Source organism: Squalius cephalus (genome assembly GCF_949319135.1).
Source record: "Squalius cephalus genome assembly, chromosome: 11".
Classification (NCBI taxonomy): domain Eukaryota; kingdom Metazoa; phylum Chordata; class Actinopteri; order Cypriniformes; family Leuciscidae; genus Squalius; species Squalius cephalus.
The window spans coordinates 16,353,551-16,378,779 of NC_137132.1; the positions used below are offsets into that span (position 1 = coordinate 16,353,551).

At 39.2% G+C, this 25,229-nt stretch overlaps 2 protein-coding genes across 3 annotated transcripts; one reads left to right on the forward strand and one right to left on the reverse strand.

Annotated features, from left to right (window-relative positions):
- The first annotated feature begins 8,939 nt into the window (after positions 1-8,939).
- rnf26 (ring finger protein 26) lies at positions 8,940-12,211 on the forward strand. Its single transcript, XM_079887030.1, has one exon. It carries the CDS (start codon positions 9,550-9,552, stop codon positions 10,852-10,854), a length of 1,305 nt encoding a protein of 434 aa, XP_079743156.1. The 5' UTR covers positions 8,940-9,549; the 3' UTR covers positions 10,855-12,211.
- A 4,870-nt stretch (positions 12,212-17,081) lies between these two features.
- c1qtnf5 (C1q and TNF related 5) lies at positions 17,082-21,116 on the reverse strand. 2 transcript variants are annotated; one of them, XM_079885087.1, is made up of 3 exons: positions 20,806-21,116; positions 18,763-18,996; positions 17,082-18,002 (listed from the first exon to the last, which is right to left on the reverse strand). In XM_079885087.1, exons 2-3 carry the CDS (start codon positions 18,986-18,988, stop codon positions 17,482-17,484), a joined length of 747 nt encoding a protein of 248 aa, XP_079741213.1. In that variant the 5' UTR covers positions 18,989-18,996; positions 20,806-21,116; the 3' UTR covers positions 17,082-17,481. The 2 variants fall into 2 exon arrangements, with proteins under 2 accessions (XP_079741213.1, XP_079741214.1); XM_079885088.1 differs by having other exon boundaries at positions 20,813-20,924.
- Between the last annotated feature and the right edge of the window lie 4,113 nt (positions 21,117-25,229).

Here is a 25,229-nt window from a genome sequence, read left to right on the forward strand (position 1 = left end):
AACACTAACGCACATGAAACACGGACATTAGCAATAGTCACGATTTAAATCGTTAATATGCTTGTCAATTCAGCTTATACATGTATTTTTCTGGAAACTATATGTATAAAGTTTGTGAACCCTTCAGAATTTTCCATATTTCTGCATACATTTCACGTCAGCTTGAATGAATTTGACCCATTCATTTTCAAACATTGCTTCAGTTCAGAGATGTTGTCAGCCTCCCTGCATAAACTGCTTTCTTCAAGTTCTTCCACAACATTTCTGTTGGGTTAAGGTCGGGACTTTAATTTTGCTATTCCAAAACTTCTGCTTTAACCATTCAAGACTTATGTTTTCAGAGTTGTTTTATGTTGATTCGTCGTGCGACAGTTCCAAGACTGACTGACTTTGTGATGCAGCTTCTCATTTAGCTTGAACAATATTGGTATGTCACTTAGTGTACATGCCAAATGGCAATATTAGAGGTTTTTTATTATTATTATTAATCCATAGTGTCCGAAATTGGATATTGCTTATTTTAGGTACAGGCTTATTTCGCCTATATTTATTTTTAACACCAATAAATTTCCAAACTGATGTACTAGTATACAGTATAATGATACATATACTTCTGCATTTACAATGAGTACATTTTATTTCATTTTTAATTTATTTAGACTAAATATTGAATATTCATATTGCTATATTTAATATTCATATGAATATATTCCATTTTATTATATTCATGATAATTAATTTTATATTAATATTTATCTATTATCGGCTATAACGTGGAAATTATCATCGACTTATTTCAGCCCAAAATTCTAATTTAAACCAAAAAAAAAAAAAAAAAAATACACTTTTTTTTTTGTAATTCATCAGCCCACAAAACATTCTTCCAAAACTCTCCTGGCTCATCCTCATGGTCTTTGGACAAACTTTGGACTGGGAGTCATGTTCTTGGCTTTCTCCATGCCATTCTGCCATGCACAACTGTCTGAAGGCTCCTAGTGCTTAACACTTAAGCAAAGATCTCCTGGAATATTCTTGCATTTTGCATCCTTTTCTTGCGAGTTTTATATTTATTCAGAAGGGCATGACTTCTAAACTCACACATGATTTTTATCCCAACAAAGATATTCCCTCATGGATCATTTTGTTCAATACATTTGTGAAAATGAAAAAGAAATTGTTTAAATTGGATTTTCTTTATCTAGTTAGATAGATCTGATGACAGTGCAGGTCAAATTAATGCAAAAATATGGGTTTTCTTAGATAATGCATTGCTGTTTGGGTGAGAGATGTGGGGCTTTGTATGTCTCCTGAAGTTTCTGGCCAATGTTTTTTGACATGCAATCTAAATGCGTGAGCGATAAACCTGATATTTATTCAGTCGATGGAGCCTGAAGTCTTAATCAGCGCTTTCTATATTTATCAACAGTCATTATAAATGCTATTGTTCTTGATAATGAGCCTTTTAGTTGGCTTTTTAAATAGTTTCTAAATTGACTTTATTTGAACTGTCTACCATTAGTGGATGAAAAACAGATTCAGAGAGCCTGTAATCTGATCATCCATCCAATGATCTACTGCTGAGAACTAATTACAAGACAAACCAAGGAATATGTATTTGAAAATAGGCTGAAGATTTCCTGTGGGACTACAGTCATGAATCAATTTGACATGGTTTATCCCCTCACATGACCAACCCAGTCAAATCTCTTTTGAGATCTTTTTTTTTTCAGTTGAAAGCTCAGTATGAAAGAATATAGTGAAGACAGCATTCGTCAAAGTAATATAGGTAAGTTGTTGGCTGTAATTTGTGAGTATGATGTTGACAGCTGTGTTCTGGAAACCTCTGGTAATGTTTGTTTGCACACCTGGAGGAGAGTGTGGCGGTGCTCTGCTGACTAAAAACAAGAGATGCAAATTCAGTTGGTCACATTTTATATCACTTCAGATCTGTGACAAGTTGCCAAAAAAAAATTCCAATTACTTTGGTTGTTTTAAGTTTAACTATTATATTGTGTTATACAGTTTCATTCATTTTAAGTGATTCTATTCTATTCTATTCTCTCAAAATCCTTAAGGTTTCTTGGCTGTCGCTTGGCAACTCAAACTTTCAGCTCCTTCCACACCACTTTGCATTATCCATGCAAAGAAATTCATGCATTTTAAGTGAGGCTAAAGTACCATTCTGGGTTTGAAGTGTATATAAGTTGCTCTCTGATTTTACAACTGGTTTTAACATGTAGAGAAAGACATATATAACGGTATTCACTAAATGAAAGAATATTTTAAGGACTATCGTTATGTGAATGATCGTTATGTTGTAACATGCCTCTGTATAAACATGTTTAAAGACAAGATAAATACAAAATTTAGACAAGCTTATGGGGCATGTCTCTCTTCTCAGTCCATTAAAGGTGGATCATGTTTGACATGCTCTGCTTAACACAATGTGTTCTGCAATTAGAACCATTCACATGACTGAATGAAGAGTTCAAATCCTGTTGTAACTTTAATAGAAAATGGGTTGTGATCTGACTGATGATAACGCACCAGAACTATTAACATCTATACATTGTCTTGTTTCTTAAAGTGGTGGAAAGAACCATGCTTTTCCTTCAACGACAGGAAGGAAGTAGGAAAGAGGTCATTCTTTCCATTCTGGATGCTGGGGAATGTTTTTCTGAAGTTGTCTGCTTTTATGAGAGGGGCTATTGTCTGTTAAACACAAGGGTGGTGGCTGTGAACGTCTGAAGAGTGAAGGGGCTCAAGGGCAGGGAGCAGAAGACATTTAGGGTCCTATCTGTGCAATAGAGTCTTCACAAAACAGGGTTTGTTTAAAAAAAAAAAAAACTGACATCAGTGGTCTTCATCATGGCAAAAATGCTGTTTCTGTGGTGATAGGAAGAATTTATTTACTCTGACTTTTAAATATTAAATATATATTTAGATTTACATTTGTATATTCAGAGTTATAACTGTATATTCAGATTTACATCTATATATTCAGATTTGTAACTGTATATTCAGATTTACATATTCAGAGTTATAACTATTCAGATTTGTAACTGTATATTCAGATTTACATATTCAGAGTTGTAACTATATATTTAGGATTTACATTTATATATTCAGATTTGTAACTATATTCAGATTTGTATCCATATATTCAGATTTACATTTATATATTCACAATTTACATATAATTATTTCCTGTTTGGCCCCCCATAATATATATATATATATATATCTTCCTATCAACACTTAAGCTAGTTTAAAAGAGAGAATATAAATGTAATATAGAGAGAGAGAGAGAGAGAGAGAGAGAGAGAGAGAGAGAGAGAGAGAGAGAGAGAGAGAGAGAGAGAGAGAATATAAATTTGAGATGAGAATATAAATTTTATATATATATATGCATATCTCAGGATCTTTTGCAGCACTAAGCAGCATTTCCTTTGTTCGGGATAGGAGTCTGATGGGGAAGGATCACGCCATGGTAAAAAGGCAAATTTTCACAGACTAAGAATATAAGCCCAAGGGATTGTAAAATTGAACATTTAAATATTTTCTCTACCCCTTTCATGCTCCCTTCCTATGCTTCTTTTTAAACTCACTCAAGTGTTGAACTTGGCTGGAGCCTGTGGGCTGCTGTGGTATGTGAGGTCGTAGCCTAAGTTGTGACCAGGCTGCACACCAGTGGTTTCTTCTGTTGAGAGTTTGTGTTTTCCCATAGAAGCTTCTGGATTACTGCACCATCAGTCTGTTTCCAACTGAGTGACTATTAATAGTTCTCCTCATATTGCTTTTGATAAACTTCCTGACCCAACACAGCACCAGCTGCAAGTTAGCAGTCTTATTAAATTCGAAATCTGGGTGCGATCATTAAAATTCCACTTTAATTGAATTCAGTCAAATTCACCAAAAATCACATACATAAAAAACCACAACAAAAAAAAGTTAAAAGCAAACCTTTAACAAATAACAAACAAATAACAAACAAATAAACATGATAATTTTTTTCATAAACTGTGAATATTAATATTATTGTATAAACAATAAAGAATATAAACAGCATTGTATTTATTAAACAATGAGAAATATTCCTCAGATTCATTAAAAGAAGTTATTACTCCACCACTTGAGTGACATCTTTAACCAACGTGGTTAAATGACAAATTCGCGACAGTACGGTTTTGGGAAACAGTCGTTACTAGCAAGTAGATTTCTTCAACGATGCATTGTACTATGGTAGTTCAGCAGCAAGTTACATCGTTGTTTGGAAAACGCACCCCAGGACGATAGCCCACAGAAGAATCGACGGGAGGAGGAGCCAAGGCTGACGACACCCGGGGGACGACTAACGGAGATGAAGCCATAGGAAGTGGAGCCCAGGGCACAGACAGAGAGCAGATGGGGACGGCCGACACCAATGGTCCAGGAAGCCATGGCGGAGCCCGCAGCGACTAGCATCCGAGGTAGAGCCAGAGTGACTGAGGACTGAGGCAGAGCCGTGCGACTGAGGACCAAGGAGTAGCCGGAGGGAAGGCGCAGCCCGCTGGAGCCGAAGGGGTGGAGAGTCAGTGGCGCAGGCAGGGTGATGGCTGACGTGGAGCCTGAGGGACGAGGGAGTCTGGTGGAGCCGAAGGGGTGGAGAGTCCGTGGCGCAGGCAGGGTGATGGCTGACGTGAAGCCTGAGGGACGAGGGAGTCTGGTGGAGCCGAAGGGGTGGAGAGTCCGTGGCGCAGGCAGGGTGATGGCTGACGTGGAGCCTGAGGGACGAGGGAGTCCGGTGGAGCCGAAGGGGTGGAGAGTCAGTGGCGCAGGGAGGGTGATGGCTGACGTGAAGCCTGAGGGACGAGGGAGTCTGGTGGAGCCGAAGGGGTGGAGAGTCAGTGGCGCAGGCAGGGTGATGGCTGACGTGGAGCCTGAGGGACGAGGGAGTCTGGTGGAGCCGAAGGGGTGGAGAGTCAGTGGCGCAGGCAGGGTGATGGCTGACGTGGAGCCTGAGGGACGAGGGAGTCTGGTGGAGCCGAAGGGGTGGAGAGTCCGTGGCGCAGGCAGGGTGATGGCTGACGTGGAGCCTGAGGGACGAGGGAGTCCGGTGGAGCCGAAGGGGTGGAGAGTCAGTGGCGCAGGCAGGGTGATGGCTGACGTGAAGCCTGAGGGACGAGGGAGTCCGGTGGAGCCGAAGGGGTGGAGAGTCAGTGGCGCAGGCAGGGTGATGGCTGACGTGGAGCCTGAGGGACGAGGGAGTCCGGTGGAGCCGAAGGGGTGGAGAGTCAGTGGCGCAGGCAGGGTGATGGCTGACGTGGAGCCTGAGGGACGAGGGAGTCCGGTGGAGCCGAAGGGGTGGAGAGTCAGTGGCGCAGGCAGGGTGATGGCTGACGTGAAGCCTGAGGGACGAGGGAGTCCGGTGGAGCCGAAGGGGTGGAGAGTCAGTGGCGCAGGCAGGGTGATGGCTGACGTGGAGCCTGAGGGACGAGGGAGTCCGGTGGAGCTGTATGAACGATGGTATCTGGTGGAGCCGAGGGAGGGAGGAGCCAAGGTGAACCCAACAGGTCGATGGGCCGAGGTGGAGTGATGGGATCAGTGGCTGGAGGCGGAGCCGGGGATCCACTTGCTTGGACAAAGCTGGTGACCGGAAGACCTGAGGCTTAACCACACTGGCGGACTTGCTGAATATTGCAGTGGAGGTGAGAGAGGCGGGATCAGCAACAACAATAGCCTGTGCTCCACGCGGAGATCTGATCTCATCATCATCGAATCCGTGTGGGATTACATGAAGAAACAGAAAAAACTGAGACAGACTAAATCCAGAAGAACTGCGGTTATGTCTCCAAGACGCTTGAAGAAACCTTCCTGCAAAGCTACCTGAAAAACTATGGGCACGTGTACCAGGACAAAAGCTGTTTTAATCACAAAAGGGTGGTCACACCAAATATTGATTTGATTTAGTTAATAGAAGTTAATTGATAAATCAAATCTATTTATGACAATATTTTTGAAAGTATCCTCACTTTACAGCATTTTTACACAAGTTCCTAAAAGTTTTCACAGTACTTAAGATTTGCAGGTAGGTTTCTTCAAGTGTCTTGGAGATGTTGCCGCAGTTCCTCAGGATTTAGTCTGTCTCAATTTTTTCTGTTTCTTCATTTAATCCCAGATGGACTCGATGATGGTGAGATCAGATCTCCATGTGGATCATACCAGCTGTTGCCAGCCAGACTCCTTGTGCATACAAAAATCTCACTGGATTATTACAATTAATGGCAAAAGAAATGTTTGGAAATATAAACTGATATTTCCTATTGACACACTACAGCAAAATATATAAATAACTGGCTTAAAACCATTTTTTAAAGTGAAAATACTTACGTTCTTAAGACTTTTGCACAGTACTGTGTGTGTGTATATATATATATATATATATGCACACACATACATCAGTTTCTACTGATTAAAGTATACGTTTCTTTGATAAAACGTCTGACTAATGCATAAATGTAAATCTACCCTCAGAGGGTAGTTGAAAAACTGACATAAAACAAATATAACTAAATATGTATTTTGTATTTTTGTGCAGCTGCCTTTAACAATGAAATGGGCGGATCAAATTGACCCCTAAACATCATTATCGTAATATACATTTTGGACGAACATTTTACAACACATCAGAGTGTTAACAATTTTGCAAGAATGTGTTTGACCCTAAATAAGAAAAATTCATAACATTTCAAGAAAAAAATTGCTAGTTAACTAGTATTTTTCCGACAACTCAAAAATCCAAATTGGTCAAAAAATATAAGGGCCTATATTAAACAAGTAAATGGCAAAAGATTAGCAAGCTCTCTTTCTTGATGATGTGCACTCAAAAAGCAGTTTGCTCAATGAACTTATGAAAACACAATTAGTTAATTAAAGCTTGTTTAAGTCCATTCAAACACACAATCTTTGTTGAACAAACTTAATCAAAGTTTTGTAGAGCAAAAAGCTAACTGAATTTCAGTAAACCTTTCTAAAATTAGACTTAACCAAAGTAACTCTGTTGAAGCTCTTCCAGCTAATTGCTAACTAACAATGGCACATGGTAGCAAGCTAACAGGTACTGCTCATTGGATAAAGCTTTTTTTTTTATATAGTCAATATTGATTAGCCCACAAGCTAAGCTTCATCTCTTCTCCACAAAGGTAACCTTAATTTTCAACATAAATGAACCTAAAACACTAACAAATATTTCCCTTTACTAAAAAATATGCAAAATAACACATTTACTCTCCCACTCAAGTCCCATGCAAATCATGCTGCTAATTTCACAGTTCAATTTCACTCATTAAAAAACATGATTAATGTAGTCTCAACACAAGGGAGTTAAATTAAGTTCCATTTTCCAAAACGACTGCATGTAATTAAGCTGTGACAAAATGTTTATGAATTGTCCAAAGTTTCAAGAATATTTTGTGGACAAGGAAAACTTCAATACAACAAAATGTGTGCTAAGAAACCCACATCTTTTCAAAACTACTTTTTCATGTTGTTGGTCGAAACAGAATCCAACAGCTATCGTCATATGACAGGACATACATGTTTTCTTAAGGAATGGGTCAGTGAAACAATAGAACAGCCATCAACAAAATGACCTACTGTTGCAATCAATTCACCGGTATTTTGTTTCCCTCATGAGAGAAGGTTTCTTTTAATGCTCAACATAGCAAGGAGCAGACAGGAGCACTTAAGGACTGTCATCGAGTTTAATGGTGTGGAAGTGACCTGTAGGAATGGAAAATACAGCAGTTATGTTTTGCTTTATGCACTAGAAGAAGTAAATCTGTCAAAGGAAATCTATTCTCCAGGGCTTTGTTACTTCAAAACGGGGCCTCAGATCAGTGTAGTTTGTTTATTTTCCCAAGAGGCCCTCAGCAGAGAATGGCCTCAAACAAAGGTTAAACAGTGTTTGACCTGCAAAACAGCAGAACTGCATGGGGTCCAACATGTCAAATTGTTTGTGTTTGTGTATTTGCATGTGTGTGTGTCTTTTCCCCTTTAAATATTAATGGAGGCATTCATAACTTCACTAGCTAATTTGGCTATTCTTTCTCTATTGACAAGCAAAACCACAACTTTTGTTCATTATAAGCCATTATCAGTCGTATATTTTCTTCTGGTTTGAATCTTGATTAGCATAAATTAGCAGATGACATCATCATTGACATATCAAATAATTTTTTTCTCATCAAGTCCACTTCATGATAGAACAGACATTGTGATGATTGAGCTGTTTATGTTAAAAAACAAATATGTAATAATTTAAAAAGACAAATGATAGACAAAACAATTCATGAATCAGCAAAAAAGGAAAAATAAAAATATCAAACATTTATTTATTAGGCTATTAACCTATATGCCTATTTTTATCAATATTTATAACATTTAAAACACACATGACAAATTTCTATGGCCTGTAAGACTTGAATTTGGAAAAAACATTCAAGTTTGAACAGTTTTAATCTAGATGTTTAAAACAACATACAGAATTACTGATAGTGGAAACATAGACCTAATTGTGTAACTGGACCTTTTCTGTACTTTGTGCAATAGTTATCCCCGGTCATTCCTATTATAAACTGTGATGGCATGGTTGAGAATTTAAATCAAAACAGTGAAAACGTTTAAAATGGCAACAAAGTGCAAAGTGCACATGTCCAGGGACAAAAGCCAAATGCCTGTAATAAAATCAGTGATTTAATCAAGCAGCCAATACAACTCATAGTCTACTTGAAAAGAGCAAAGATAATGATTTATCAACCACGAATGATGTAATTTTCTAAAGTCTATAATTTCGCCAGAAACTATTTTATCTGTAATATAAGCAGATAAATAAATAAAATAAAGGTGGAGAGTATGTATAATATAGTGCAGCTGCGTTTCTGCGCAGCCCGAGTGCAGAGTTGATCCACTTCAAATAACGTTAGGCTAACTTACGTGTTGTAAAGCGGAAACAACGGTCTGAAACACAGAGAGACACTTTCGATTCTAGCCCATTAATAATCCAAAGAAAGAAGCGTCTGGGTTTGTCGTCGTCTTGGAGCTTCATAAAATAGTGCGGACGCTTGGATTACAACATGTTCTAAGAATCAACATTAGCTTGGGATACAGATCTGTAAGTTACAACCAGCCGACATGAGCAGTTTCGATTTTCAAACGTAAACATCCGCCGAGCAGTTCCCGACCCGTCCATGTGTGAGCGGCTACTTCACGGTGCTATGCTAACCATGTTTAGGATGAGTGTATCTTTCCAAACCAGAGGACACGTCATTCCCAGCTAATGGTCAGTTTTAATACGACCGGAATTGCTTTTATTTAAATCTTAAGCGGTTTGCCAAGACGACACGTTAAGACGCGAATGGGTTAGCACGCGAGCTAACTTGGCTACCAAAGCTGTTTGTTTGTGCAAGCACAGACTGAACTATGTCGTTTGACAGCACAACTAATATGACATATGCTATTTAGTCCATTACGGCTAACTAAGGGGACATTTCACAAGCAGATATCCTTATTATGGGTCTACTGAGCTTGATTTTTAGTTCAGTTGGAAAATGCATAGATGTCATCTGCCTCCTTCTGGATTTAAATTTTGTGATTGTCAACTCATTAATTCAGCTGCTGGTGGCAGTGATCTCCTTTGTCAGTAGTCTGCCCATGCTACTCACAAATTCAGTGTCAGAGTGCTGGAATCTCACTCTGCTTTGCATCATCACAATGAGGGATGGAGTGAGCGTCGTGACCCACAACATGGTCGGAGGCTGGACGCAGCTGCTCGGAGGCATGCTGGAAAGCTTCAAGATGATCGGATACCTGTCTTCACATCTGCTACTGCGCACCAAAGAGCTTCTTCACCGCGGCCTGCTTTCGGGACACAGTTTGCTACGGCAGGCGTGGGAAGGCTGTGGCATCGTGTTCAGCCTGTTGCTGTATTTCGTCAACACGATCATTAACTTGCTTCTCATTGGTACGCAGAATTTATACTCTGTGTTGGCCAACACTGTGGAGGCAGTGTCCTGCCCTTTGCAGAAAGCTCTTGAGCTGACCCTGACTGTGCTGACCTTCCTGTACAGCAGTCTCGTTGGCACCTCCATCCTGCTGTGGACGCCATGCAGACTGGCCATGGAGTTCCTGGGATCTGTCTGCCAGATCTTCATGAGCGTGTTCTTGCTCAACTCTTACGGGCTGCTGCTCACGTTGGTCATCATCACGAGTACCACCATATACCTGAATCCAGCGCTCCCAAGACGGGTATCTTTGCACGTTATCAACTACATCAACAGTGTGCCAGTCCTGCAGCGACTCCGAAGAGCTCTACACCGCCTCTACGTCCTCGAGAGGAACGTGTGGCAGAGATTGGCCTGGCATCGTAGCTGGATAGGCCTCCTGGTGGTTCCTGCACGGAGAGAAGCTGCGGAAAGGGACGTTAGACAGCCCGAGCACAACCTTGAGCCTCAAGTTGACCTAAACGCAGCAGATCCGGTGGTGGAAAACGCGCCTGAGGACAACAACCAAGCAGACGATCCTCTAAACCTGCCGCTTCCGAGCTCCAGCGCTCGCAGGCCGCTCCGGAAGTTTCCGTCTGAGGACAGTTCCAAAGGCCCTCCGGCGGACAACCTGCTGAATCTTCTCCAGGAGCAAGAGGAGAGGAAGAAGTGCGTGATCTGTCAGGACAGCTCCAAGACCGTCGTGCTTTTGCCGTGCCGTCACTTGTGCTTGTGTAGAAACTGCACCAACATTCTGCTGAGCCAGCCCATCTACCAACACAACTGCCCCCTGTGCCGCCACATGATCCTTCAGACCATGGACGTGTATCTCTGAGGGAAACGTTTACGGATGTGTTTCTGTCATCCTCAGGTTATTTGAGCAGCACTGTTTTCTGAACTGTGGGAAACCACGTTCTCTTTTCGTCTGTTCATTCCACTACTATTGCTTGTATATAGATTTGAATCACAATCTTTTATAAATTGCGATGGCGAGGCTGATGACTGACTGTGTTTTCCTATGGTTTTATATACATTGTCACTGTTTTCATCAGCTTGTGGAATCAACACTATTTTTCACATACAGCAATATCAAATGAATGTAAGCTTTGTATTAACAAACATTAAAAACGGTGTGTAAATTTTGAAGATGGAAGATTTGCTTAATTGAGTGTTTAAGGGGAACATTTATAATACAATACTACTAACGTTGGGCCTTATTGTATGAATCATTGTCTAATACATTTTTTGCCTGATTGTAAAGATGATCAAAGGTTTCATGTGAACTTCAACATCATTTTGATTTTTTTTTTTTTTTGCTTTGCATACTTTGTAATCATTCCACCAAAGCCATTTTGCACTATTTGAGTAAACAAGTGTCACTACAATATTTTCACAAGCCATTCTACAATCTGATGAAGTATTCATGCTGTTTTTGTCATGTATTATTGAACAGCATTAAGGCTCTCTCACTGCTTAAATGGTATTGATCAATGCATTTTCAAATCGAAATTGTGTGCTTTTTTTGTTTTGAGAGATAGTAATTTAATTCGGTTACCGGTAAAAACCAAGTGGCAGAAAGGCTTTTAGCTCGGCTTTGTCCAGTGGGTGTTGTTAGAAATCACTATTTTGGATCTTGTGCATTAGACTAGAGACACGAGGTACAGACCTTACTGGTTTATCTTGTTTATTTTGGTTTTATATGATATTTCAAACCCCGAAATCCACAATTGCATTCAGAATGGCACAATGCGCAAGACAATCAAGTGCATTGAAGGAAAAAAAAGTATTTGCAAGATATATACATCATAACTGTGTTGTCCTTTTGAAAAATATAATGACTCCATATAGTCCCTAATTATTTCTGTCCCTCTCAATTCTGCTCAATGCAGGTGATAAGCTCTAACCCATGTTTTTTTTTGTTTTTTTTTTGTAATTTTAAGGTTTGTAAACATTCCATTCATTCCACATTTTAGCCCCAAGCCTTTTGTATTCTTGTACCGCAGACGTTTGTTTTCTATGAAGGTCTCAATTGATGATGCTTGTGGGTTAAGCAGATGTCTGTCTCTCCAGAGGCCTGGATAATATCAAAACCACATTCATTAACTGTCCAGATGAACAATAAACAGTATTTGACTGTGGTCGTATTGTCTTTGTCTTCAGCACAACTTGTTTTAGTTTCGTCATTGGACTAAAATGCAATTCACAACAATGTCTGTGATTGTGATGTATGGCTTATTCCACTTCTACACTGAGATCAGCACTGTGGGACTTTATGAAGTGGAGGGATTTCCTCCAGTTGTTAATCATGACTTTTCCAAAACCTGATCCTATGTTATCTATATCCCAATCAGTCAAATGGAAATAGTGTCTCAGCTCTGAAATGACTTTAAAAAAAATGCAAGCATTACAGGGTTAGTTCACCCAAAAATGAAAATTCTGTCAGTAATTACTCAGCATCATGTTGTTTCCAACCCCGTAAGATCTTCGTTCATCTTCGGAACACAAATTAAGATATTTTTGATTGGAACAACGTGAGGTGAGTAATTACTGACAGAATTTTCATTTTTGGGTGAACAAACCCTTTACCCTATAAGTATAAACGGAGACACATTCAGCACTGGACAGCTCCACATTCCAGCTTTTTTAGCAAGAGGAAATGTGAATCTCACATTGTTGTTGTTCAGTATTCAAGCAGTTCCCTGGGTACTTGCATTCGGATACTCATTTCATGTCTGTTATCTGTAACTGCATACTTGAGAACAGTGCTTTAAAAATAACCAAAAGCTTAGGAAGTGAGGCACCATAATGAATTTAACGCAGTGTAAACTTCCTATTTTTTAAACAGAGATGAAAGAGGATTCACTAGTTTGTTGATTGATTTATCGATTTGAGTCCAGCTACAAGTTAATCTTTGCTCTCTGTTATGTGTTATGGTCTACCCTCTGACTAAACTTCCTGAATGACAAATAAATTAGAGCAGTGGTTCTCAACTCCAGTCCTCGGGACCCGTTGCTCTGCACATTTTGTATGTCTCTCTTATCTGACACACTCAGTTCAGTTCATGGAGTCTCTCTTAACGAGCTGATGATCTGATTCAGGTGTGTTAAATAAGGGAGACATACAAAATGTGCAGAGCAGCGGGTCCCGAGGACTGGAGTTGAGAACCACTGAATTAGAGCACTTCTTTTATATCAACCAAGGACAGCTAGAATAGACTACGTTCAGCGGGTCATCCGATTCACAGTGTATATCAGTGTGTCTGGCCTGGATCCATGGAACAAATGTGAACATGCTTGAGTTTATATTACAAATAGGAAGTCCTGCCTCTGGGTCAATGGGAACGTTCCTGTCTCTGAGGATGAGAACTGGGAAAAACACCAGTTCCTCACACCCACACAGAGACTTCCATTGCACAGGGGACTTCCATTACATCTATCATTCATTGCATTATACATCATGAAATTCCTCAAGGATTTGTCTAAAACGGTCAACTATTCAGTTAATGGAAAGTAACTTGTGAAAAAAAAATTTTTTTTTTAAATGTGTTTCTATCACTTTTGTACTAGACCATGCTTTGCTAATTCTTGTTTTTGTATGCTAATAGTACATTCGTCTGGCTATGATGATGAATGGACGCCCCCTGCTGTTATTAGAGCAAAGTACACAACAAAAAAATATGAATGAATGGGAATTTAACAGTGTTGCTGCAAAAAAAGGACATCTTAAGTAAAATACAAAGCAAATATTACGAAAAATAAGACACTGTCCAACAGTGACGACACCAGCAAAAAAAAAGAGAAAAAAAAAAGTTTGAGCGATCGAGGGTGCGTATCTGCAAGGATAATGAAACGACGCCCCCTGCTGAAATAAAAAGACGTAATGAAAGCAATAAACCTGTAAAGATTATTTAAAAATGGAGATTTTATGATGTCGTTTAAGAACCAAAAACAAAGAATTACAGAATGTTAACTTTAACTTGAATACAGTATATATATATATGTATATATATGTATGTATATACTGTATTCAAGTTAAAGTTAACATTCTGTAATATATATATATATATATATATATATATATATATATATATATATATATATATATATATATTAGGGATGCAACAATACAGTTAGCCCACGGTTCAATACATACCTCGGTTTTTTAACCACGGTTTTCGGTTCGGTTCGGTTCTGATGGCTTGACACATAATAGTGTTTTTTTGTTATTCTGTGCTTAGGCAATAGGAACAGTAAGAGGTTAAGGAGAAAAAAATAAAAACGATTTATTGCAATACTCCTTTATTTTACTTAAAAGCTAAGCAAAGTCCACTAGTTCTTAGTGTATTGTATAATATACAATTAACACTGACATCTCTTTACCTCAGAGCGTCCGTTGAATGTCACCTGAAAATCCGATAACATCAGCAATTTTCATTCAAGCAGCTGATTTCTGTGAATGAATGTAAAACTAAATGTATATTGCAGCACAGGGTGAAGTCAGTATATACATTAACGACGATTTGAGACAAATAAATGTACATTTAATGTAAAACTATATAGATGGCATTCTGTGGCGCGGCAGGATTTTGAACACGGTCCTGAGCCGAAAGGCGCCGACGGTGTGTGTAGCGCTACGTACACTCATAGAGAATAATGTTTTCGAATTTAAAAGACGTGGCGCTGCGCGTCCGGTGTGCGACCCCTTTAAATTGACCATTTCAAATAAACATATTTGTGCCTTCAGACAGTGATATTGGGTGATGGCGCCGCAGATGTGCAGTCATGTTGGAAGTGTCTCCGTTTGAGTAGGCTACACGTGTAAAACAATGCTTGCACACAGTTATTTTTATTGTTTACCGTTTTTTCTTCCTCGGCACTATACTCAACGGCAAAACCGAAATGTCCCCACACCACGGATTTGAAAGACGCCGGCGCTTCCTCGTACTGAAGCCTCACTTCACCGCCGCTCGCCATGTTAAAGTGTGCATATTGAATATTTACTCGCGGGGAATTTCCTTATCAGCTTGTAGACTTACAGGCACACACAAACAGTCAATTCGGAGAGAAATAAAACGCACATAAATTATTTAAACGTAAAACCGAAAAAACCGCAATTCACAAGCGCGTATTGAACCGTGGATGTCGTACCGAACGGTTCAATATTATATTGAGAATTGTGGCATCCCTAATATATATATAAATATCTGCCAGTCATAATAATATAGTGTGAATGGTAATAATAAAAGTATTTGGGAGTTTGATTCAGACACCCTTCTGAGCTTGTTACTGTCTGGTTGCAGTGCTCTGCTAACAGCAGTGGGCAGGCCATGACCTCATGGAAATGAACTGCACAAAGGGAGGATACAAATGTACCTCTCATTCTACTCAATGTTACTGCACAAACATTCTGTGTAAGACTCTGCCAGCAGCCTGAGCCTGGGGAAAACTGGAACTACTTGTCTTAGAACAAAACATTCAGAAAAGCAGGAGAAGGGGATAGAGAGAATCAGAGAAATAAAGAAGCAGAGGCAAAGGAGAGAAAGCTATACGTTTAGACAAGGGTCTTGTCTGTGTTGTGTAAATGCAAAGTTAAAGCTTTGTCTCTAAAATGATGTGGCTTGATTACATAATGTGTGTGACTAGACATTTGGTTGTGACTAGGCAACCAAACACAAATCAAGGATGTTGGCCTTTTACAAATATACAGTGGTTGCAGTTTGTTTAAAGTCACCATGAAATGGGTGATTCTTAATTATTATTTTTACAGAATGTTGCAGTGTTTATAATAAATGATTTACCCATGCACATCATTGTTTTAAAATTCACATGTGGCTCATAATCTTTAATCAAAAGCATTAACCTCCCCTCTCTCTTGAAACGGCATCTGTTTTCTATGACTCATATCTCGGTGGAAGATGGAGCTAAATATCCCATCTTGTATATATAATATAAATATAATAAATATCCTCCAACTGACAGCAAACTGGCATTCAGATCTGCCTCCATTTGGTTGGCAAGGCCAAACTTCCTACGATCCAATCAATTCCAGGTGGTCTTCATTAGGCAAAATTTGGGTGGGCAAAGAATGCCAATAATCAATAGTGTAGTGATGAATGAAGCACCGGTGTGGTAAAATTAGGGAAATGTCGCTGAAATTTAGGCCTACACCTCACACAAGTCACTTGTAAGCCAAGCCGCTTTCTGTTGGTCAACTGGGCAAATTCGCGCAATCAACTTAAACCTGTTGCATGGGGAATTCTTTTGCGCAAATTTACCAATCATGTGGATTCCTATTGAAATTACAATATTTGCCTGTGAAAATTTGCCAAACAACAGTAAATGTAATCGCACCTTTACTCAGAATCACTTCCAACCTAAGCAGCTTTGTATTGGTCAAAGTTGGTCAATTTGTGTTCAAAGTTTAACAAACTTAAAACCAGGGGTGTTTACTGGGGCACAGGCCCCTCATCAAAAAATATTTAGAAAATTGCGCAGATTCGTATTGCGATGACTGCATTTTGTCTGTGGAATGTTAAGGTACAAAGGTAAATGTGTCTTCACCTACAGTGTAATATACTCAAACACTAGAGATACGGTATAACATTTTATGACTCCATAAAAGATAATAGGATATTTCACAATTATGGAGACTAGAGCTTCAACAAAACATTCTTAGGGCCTGATAATTTCAATGAATCATGTGATTTAGTTTAAAAAAAAAAAAAAAAAAAAAAAAAAAAATCTAAATGATTTGTTCTTGAATATGATGCACAAGTAATACAGATACGTTTATGATGCTTTTGCCTCCAGTCCTCCAGTACCCATTCATTGTAATTATAATGAAAAAGAGTGAACTGTACAGTCTTCAGAAATTCTCCATTTGTGTTTCACAAAAGGAACAAAGCAATACAGGTTTAGAACAACATGAGTGAATAAATAATTACAGCATTTCCCATTAAAGGTGCTCTATTGCTTTAAATGCACTCTGAAACATGAAACCACAGCTCTCCGTTTCCCGGCAGCAGAAATTGCTTTTCCTTGTACCATTTACTGACAAATTAGGTAATTATGGGTGTCATATTTTATTGAAGCCATATTCCAGAGAAGTGTTGGAAAGTATTTATTGTGCTTTTTCACAAAATATAGACTGCCACCAGAATAAACATTTTGTGAGAAAACAGCAGGTTTTCTTCTTTTTTTTTTTTAATTCCATATTTCCAAAGTAGTAATATGTTTCATTTATGAATTTCATACTTTCATTCTTTGCATGGCAACCCACCAGTCTTTTTATTCTGTATGACTAAATGTGCTTATAACTGAATATTCTGTTGCAGTGCTGATCATATCTGATTATATTGAAATGATTACAAATGAAGGCCAATCAAAGGCCTTTGTCTTATCCGTGACAGTGCTTTTCCACTTCATGAAACCAAACAGAAAGTTAGGTGCAGTGTGCTTTAAATCTATGCAAAAACAGCAGAGTTTTTCCAGTCTGAGTACACTAGGAAACCAGTGAAAGTGCTGTCTGTCTTTGGGCTGGAGTAAAAGCCAGTGTACTCGCTCAGGGCCATCTGCACCCACACCTGATCTCCTGGAATCAAGTGCACTAGTGTTCCTCCAGACAGCGAGGCTGGTTTGGACCAGTTCCCAAAGATCTGAAAGTAGGAGGCCACGGTGTTTCCGTTCTTTATGAGGTCAAACTGCAAGCTGGAGCGGTAGACTGTGGCGTGAACGGCGAAGTAGTAAACGCCCGGCACTCTGCACGTGAATCTTCCAGTCTCGGGATTGTAATCGCCCTGCTCGTTCAGTATCACTTTGTCGAAGCGAACCGCATCCCCTGCCGCCAATGGAGTCGTGCGGGCCTCAGACAGTTTGGCACTAAAAGCTGATTTGGGGGCCACCGCACACTCGCCCGGGGTTCCTCGCTCGCCTTTTCCCCCCGGATCCCCTCGGTCTCCCATGAGGCCCCTCTCGCCTGGCTGACCTGCCATAAGCATCATGGGATTTTCAAGTTTTATTACTGACATTCAATAGAGTGCTGCAGGTATTTTTTTAGGCCAAAACCAGGAAAGGAGTTTGCATTTTAGCACTTCCGGATCTATCGTCCTGAAGTTTTTTTTTTATGGGTTTTTGGCTAAATGCCTGAAATAAGGTCTGTAGTTAAAACAAGCTTAAGATATTTTCATGCTTTATTCTATAACATAAAATACATCAGTAACACCCCCTTGTGTTTTTTTTATAGCTTTTACGTGTCTTGAAAAAGGCGGTTGCTGACAAGTGGCCAAATGGGACTACGGAGGTTGTTGGGGACATTAACGTCATCACGGCAAACAGGTTAACTCATCTATTTACTAGTCCCCCCCCCCCCCCCCCCCCGCCAATCAAACTGGTGGTGGATCTATGGAAAGGAAGGAAAAATGCATCTCTTTGCCATCTGTAACCATGGTGACGTGCCGCCCGGTGTGGCCCTGTTGTGCGGGGACGGCGATTGTGGTTCCTTCTCGGGTTAACATGGTGACGGCAGACCCCCCCCAGCCCTCCCCTTTTTTTTTTTTGCATGATTCACGTAGGTCACATTTTCAGGTCGGAAAATCCGGAATTCTGGATTAATCCGGAAAAATCACATCCCTGAGAGGGAACGAGGGCGATGCTAACCTTTGATTTGGCCTACAAAAATATGTGATAACTGCAGCACATGGGAGGAGGTGGTGAGAAAAACACCATTGAGGTTGGTATTTTTGTACCTGGTTCTCCCCTCTCCCCTCTTTCTCCCTTCTCTCCTGGTTGAGCGTCACGGCCGTCTCGTCCATCCCTGCCGGGCTGACCGGGGCTGCCGTGCAACCCAGGGGATCCTGGGATACCTGGGCTTCCTGTGCACAAACTAGGGATCTTGTTGTCTTCAAGTGAGTTAGACCAATGTACTGCAATAACAAGCAGCAACGAAAGAGGCCATGTCTGCAGAGATGTCATCGCTCAGTCTGTGGAGAAAAGAACAAAATGGAAGAAAAAACAGTCTCATAATCTTGTTTCAAGATGATTTCAGCATCATTTAGACTGAAAATGGTATGAAGTCTGCACATAATGTGAAAAGCAGTGAAGCACAAGTCAGAGAGTTGCATTATCTCACCTCTTGGTCAATAGGTTGAGCATGCCAAGGGAAAGTTTATAGAACATAATAATTACTAAAGCACAAGCTCAACTGTGTAAGTGTAAAAGCAGATAACTTAGAAATATAGCCTAAGACTTAGAAATATAGCCTAGGAATTCATATCTCATAGCCTACATTGACTGGAAATGGTGCATACGCATAATAAAAAAGTATTTTAAAAAGTTATCATGTGATCTGTGCATTATATTTTGACTTGGACAAGTCATATGGATCACTATTATGATACTTTCATAGTGTTTGTTTCTTGAAATCATTTTGTAGCCTGAAAGCCCCAGTCCCCATTTCACTTTCACTGATATTGAAAAGAGTGGCCAGGATTTTCTTACAGAAAAAAGGAAGTTATAAGGGTTTGGAACGACATGAAGGTCAGTAAATGATGGCAGTTTTCATTTTTGGGTGAACTATCCCTTTAATAACTCTCTCCAGTTACACTATTTTGTCAGCTGTTTTTCCATCTACAGTACTGAGGGGTTAAACCTGACGTTTGTAGTTAGCTGGTGAATAACAAAAATGTCTACCATCTCTCATTGATGAGGTGCTGAAGCCAGTCAATATAATCAGGCTGCAACACACACACAGTCTCTACAGCAGGAAGTATTCATGGGCTTGTCAGTTCTCGTAATCCCGTCTGGAACGAAGCATTTCCAAGATTTTATGTCTTCGCGTAAATCAGCAGTTTTCTGTTCAAGTCTACTGTCTGTCAAACAGCTGTTTCTTATGAAAGTTGAGAAACTGCTGATGATTCACACTGAGAAATACAACCAGACCACCAAAGCATTCTTCAAAAATTCTGCAGCATCAGTTAAAGCACTGGGATCTTTAATTTAAGAGAAACATCTGTCCTAGGACATCTGGACAGTTATCTCTTGAGACCGCGTTTATGTATTTTGGTTCTAAATGCTTTGAGCAGCTCAACCCGTGAGCCATGTTAGGACATAAGCGGAATGACTGCCAAAGAGCGCAGAACAAATACCGTCATTCCAATGTCAACTGGATGGTCTGATTTCCAAACAAAGCATCACTCGCTCTCATATGCATCGCATTTTTTATTATTGCAGCCTTGCATCGACACATTCCAGTGCAACATTTACACTATATTACAAATTAAACTATGTGGTGAAATATGGGATGAATCAGTTCTCTCTTTAGGTGCTTATCTTGAAATGGCAGTGCATTATAAATGGGTCTCAACTGGCATTAATCATAAATTAGTAGGAAGTTTTCAAATATTTGGCTACAGAAATGTGAATTGCTCTGAATGTTTGTCAGTCTCATTAACTAGATATAAATGACCAAGCTGAGATCAGGAATGAGTTTTAAAGATCAACAATCTTGACAAAAACAAAAGTTACATAAGACACTGGAACATTTTTCCATTTTTAGACTCCGCAGTGTTATTTCATAGTACAATAATACTATGAAATATTATGTTGGTAGTCAAAGTGAAATAATAGTTTTATCTGCGTCAAAGTGTCTAAAGTGCAGACTGTCAAGGGAAAAAATTATTTACCTATAAAATCAAAACCAAAAAGTTGCCGTAACAGTATTCAAAGCAGTCAAACCCATCATGACTAAACAAACATTTCACAATTATGTAAAAAAAATAAATCAAACTCACCATTTACGTTTTTTGAAGCTCCACTGGATTGACAGTCTTGAGCAGGCAAAAGAGAAACGAGCAGTGGAACTCCTCTTTTCTTTGCCGTCCAAGGCGTCTGGGAAAAAATGAGCACTCCTAGCCTTCAGAGGAAATGGGAAGCTATTGGAAGCCAATTAGAAATAGCGAGGCTGGGAGATGGGGAGGGAGAAAGAGGGATCATCCAAGGGACGGAGACTAAATGTCTGTAGCTTGTCCAACTTTAGAAGCATAAACATTATCTGATACAGTTGAGCCTTAAAGATGGGGTCTTGGGCGCCAGAGAACAGTCTGGCGAGACCCTTGTGTATTTAATTAGTGTGTGGTTTACATAGGAAGGATGCCAGTTTATTGTGGCGAATTTGCAAGAAGTAAACCGTTCAAGGATTATAGCCCTGTGGTCAAGTTGGAGATTCAACTATAAAGCATATTTTCAAGACAATGTAGATGATTATGTGACCTGACCATTTTATGTAAATAAATGCTATGGATTCATAGTCGCCACTAGTAAGTCGCCACATCAAGAGGGGGAAAAAAAACATACTTAATGCTTTTTAAAAAATATGTGGTTATTTCTCAGTTTAAATGAGCAATGAAAATCTGCAGACATGAATGAAGGCTGGGAGATATTCTGATGTGGGTGGCAGTTCAGACACATGGTTCTTGTTACTTTTGTAGCTTTATTTAGAGGGCAAAGCTTCCCCATTAGGGGTATCCAGGCCTGTCTAGAACACTTCTCCAGCCTTGTAATTCTCATTATAGGTCTAATGCCTCATAAACTACTTCAGGGAGACTGCTAGTGGCTCCTTGTTGTCTGCAAGGTTTCATGGGGCCAGGTACTTCACATTATGAACAGCTGGATGGACTAGACACCTTTTTCTAGATCTCTTGGTGTGAATGGTTTCAATAAAGTGGCACATTTAAAAAAAGAAAATTGTCGTCTTAAATCATAATTTTGTCTCTTTAACACTTAAAGCTAATGAGCACATTCTTAAACACTTTCTTTAGTGAAACCCTTTTTATTATATTTATGACAGGTTTGTTGAAAATAAACTTCAGCAGCTCTTTCCTAACAATGGGATCCTTCAAATGGAAACAAAGAGCTGCAGGTGTTACACACAGCCAGAAACAGCACATTACTTCTGGCATTATGCATTACTTACATTTGGCACACCTTTAAAAATAAAGGTTATATCTTGGCATCTATAATTCCATGAAGAAACTTTAACGTACATGGAAACCTTCCAATGCACAAAAGGTTCTTCAGGTTATTAAATTGTTCTGCACTAAGAAATAAAAATGGTTCTCTGATCGGTTCTTTGGGGAACCCAAAAAGGTTCTTCTGTGACATTGTTACGAAAACCCCCTTCGGACCTTTTATTTTAAGAGTGTACCATGTTGTTGCCACTTGATGTCCACTTGATGCAAGACCAAGGAACTAGTAACAATTATGCAATGGTTAAAGAACAAGATATCCAGTTTGAGTAAACAAGACATGTTTATTATTTAAACTATCACTTAAATAAAAAAGTGCATAGAAAATAAACATGATTAGAAACTTTCCTTTTTACAGTTGTTATATACAATTTTTTCCTCATTATACATTCATCCTTAAGTAGTTTGTGGTTGAATATTTTAGATTAACAAATTTTCCTTCATTTTTCTGAAAAACGGTAAAACACTGATGGGGCAACTTAGAGAAAAAAAAAAGAAATAAAAACCTTAAAACTGTCAGTATCAACATCAACATGATATCTCGAAGCTACAGGGGAGAGGAAGTATTGGTAAGACAATGGAAAACTTGCGTTTTCCAAGAGGAACAAATTCAAATCTCTCCTTCTCAAGACCTCTCTGACTCTCTAAAGTACCTCAGATGGTCTGCAACTTATTCTGTACAAAGTGAACCAAGTTAAAATTCCAAAAACAGGGAGTACTGTCACCTGCTCTCAGAAGGAGCTTTACCTCAGTGTACATCTAGAGATGCTTGCAGAATTAAATAAATAGAATGGTTACCATTACTCATTACAGAACATCACATAAGAAAAAGTACAACTTAAGATCCAATAGGAGAGAGAGGTATGGGTGACATGGCTGGGTTTAGGCAAGGACATTTTTTTTTTCCTAATGTCCACAAACTGTTAAAAATGTACAGAGTAAAATAAAGCCAACTACACCATCAAAAGCAAACAAAATATCAATGCTTAAAAAGTTTACAACCACATTTTACATTAACTTGTTTCATAATATAAATACCGCTCCTTTCCAAAAAAATAAAATAAAGTAAAAACAAAAACAAAAAAAACTGCAATGCTCCATTGAGGGAACATACACAGGCACAGGAAAACTGGTACTTGATCTTGATATTAAAATGATGCACAATAGTTACTCTAAAGTTTATCTGTAACACAAAACCATTACAGATTATACACTGAACATTGCAATTAACCATTATGAAGCTGCTGTTTGCTACTGTAACTAAGTTTGTCTGTCCATTCCGTATATTGTGTAGATATTGAAATACAAGTTACTATTCATACACGTTTAGTTTATATATATATTCATGTATATTGTGTATATATATAAATGTACTGTTGATTATAATTACAGGACAAGGTGTGGTACCACTTGCGTGGTGTGGAAGAGTAAAGTCCAGGAAAACGACAAGAGCGTGTCTGCTTCTGAAACACTGACCGATCACTGTTACACCGGTTTATGGAGCATCTGAAGTTGTATTGATGTCTGTGCAGGAGTCTATTACAAAGCCCTTAGGATTAGTAACTGCATTACAAAAAAAATAGATTAATAAAATAAAAATCTTATTTCGTTAGACTGAGCAATAGTTTCTGTAGAACCCTGCAAAGATTGCCATTGCTGTATAGTCCACCTATTTTATGAAATAAAAAGCTGTCCCGTATCTTCCCAGTCTTTCATGTTGGAAAATAAAATAAAAAGAATAAAAAGAAAGATTAAACAAAATTCTAGAATACATTCAAAAACGGCCTAACTGCAGAGTTCAGCACGTCCCTGTTCCACAGGGGTGCCAGGGCGAGAGAAAAGTTGGGCAAGACCCCCAAGAATCCCTGAAAAAGATGGCTAAAACACAAATTCTGATCAATACAAACACGCATACAAATATGAGGCAGCAGCCAACAAATGCTCAATGTGAGGCAACGTACAGAAATCTGATCTTCAGTGCCTTAGTCAAAAATGAAATTCTGGGAAAGGTCAAAATTATTGCAGCCTAGGTACAGTGAGGGCTGTAAGGGGGGTCTGCAGTGGCCGAGGAAAAAACAACAACAATTTTATTAGAGTTAAACTTACGAGGCAAAAGAACTGGCCTTGAAAGTGGCTTTCTAAGGAAGCCACGGTTGTACACAGCAGCTTTGTCTAGAGGTATGTACAGATCCCAAGCCATTCTGCAATACCCACATACTCGTGCTACAACATCCCTTTGAAAAGCATCGTAACTTTACATGAAATATATAATAAGAGTCAACTGTCAAGTGGAATCTGTTTGTGCCCTAGTTAAAATAGCTTTGAACGTTACTCCATAGTCTGGAGATCCTCAGCTGACTGTCCAATCAAGTTCAAACGCAAAAATACATGCAAAAAATGAAACAACCACCAGAGAAATTTACAGAGAAGGCACCAAACTCTTGATCTGAAAAACGGAAGAACATCCACAAAAATAATAAAGCCATATCTGTCTCAGCCTTATTCAAATAGGGGTCAAACAAAACTTGAGCCCTGAAAAGAGCACAGATTGGGACAGGTGTTGGTGGCGTCTACATTTAAAAGAGAAAAAGATGATACGAGCAAATAACGTGCATTGACTGAATGGCTGGCTGGAGCGTCCATGCAGTGCCAAGGCAACATGTGTTGAAGAAGACTGGGAAGAAGACTGATCTTCAGTGCACAAGATCGTGAGGAAACAAGAGCCCTCCGACCTCTCCTCCTCCATATAGTGCTTTACAAGTAGTTTTAAATGGGATAGCCTCTGTGGCAATTCCTTGCTTTACACCAATCTCTAAGAAAATATTTTGATATAACAAAATATATGGAATAAACTTTGGGACTTGTCAGTAGCTAGAATGCTAGAGAAGGATTTCATGCATTTTTATTTTAGACATTTACTCCAAGTTTTGAAAATGCAAAGAGGGCCTTTTAGGGGAAGAAGGGCTGTTCTTGCATTTAATTTTAAGGCTGGCATTAAGAAAGGGGAGTCATATCAAACCGATCTGCACTTTGAAAAGCTCACTAAACCTAAACTCTTATTTGAAATAATATTCGAATGTCCGTGCTTGACTTGGGTTCACAACGAGAGCCTCTGGTGGACCGCACTCTGTGGGAACAGTAACTGCTTCAGTCTTTGGAATAGAAAGAAACATTCGGTCTACAAAAAAATA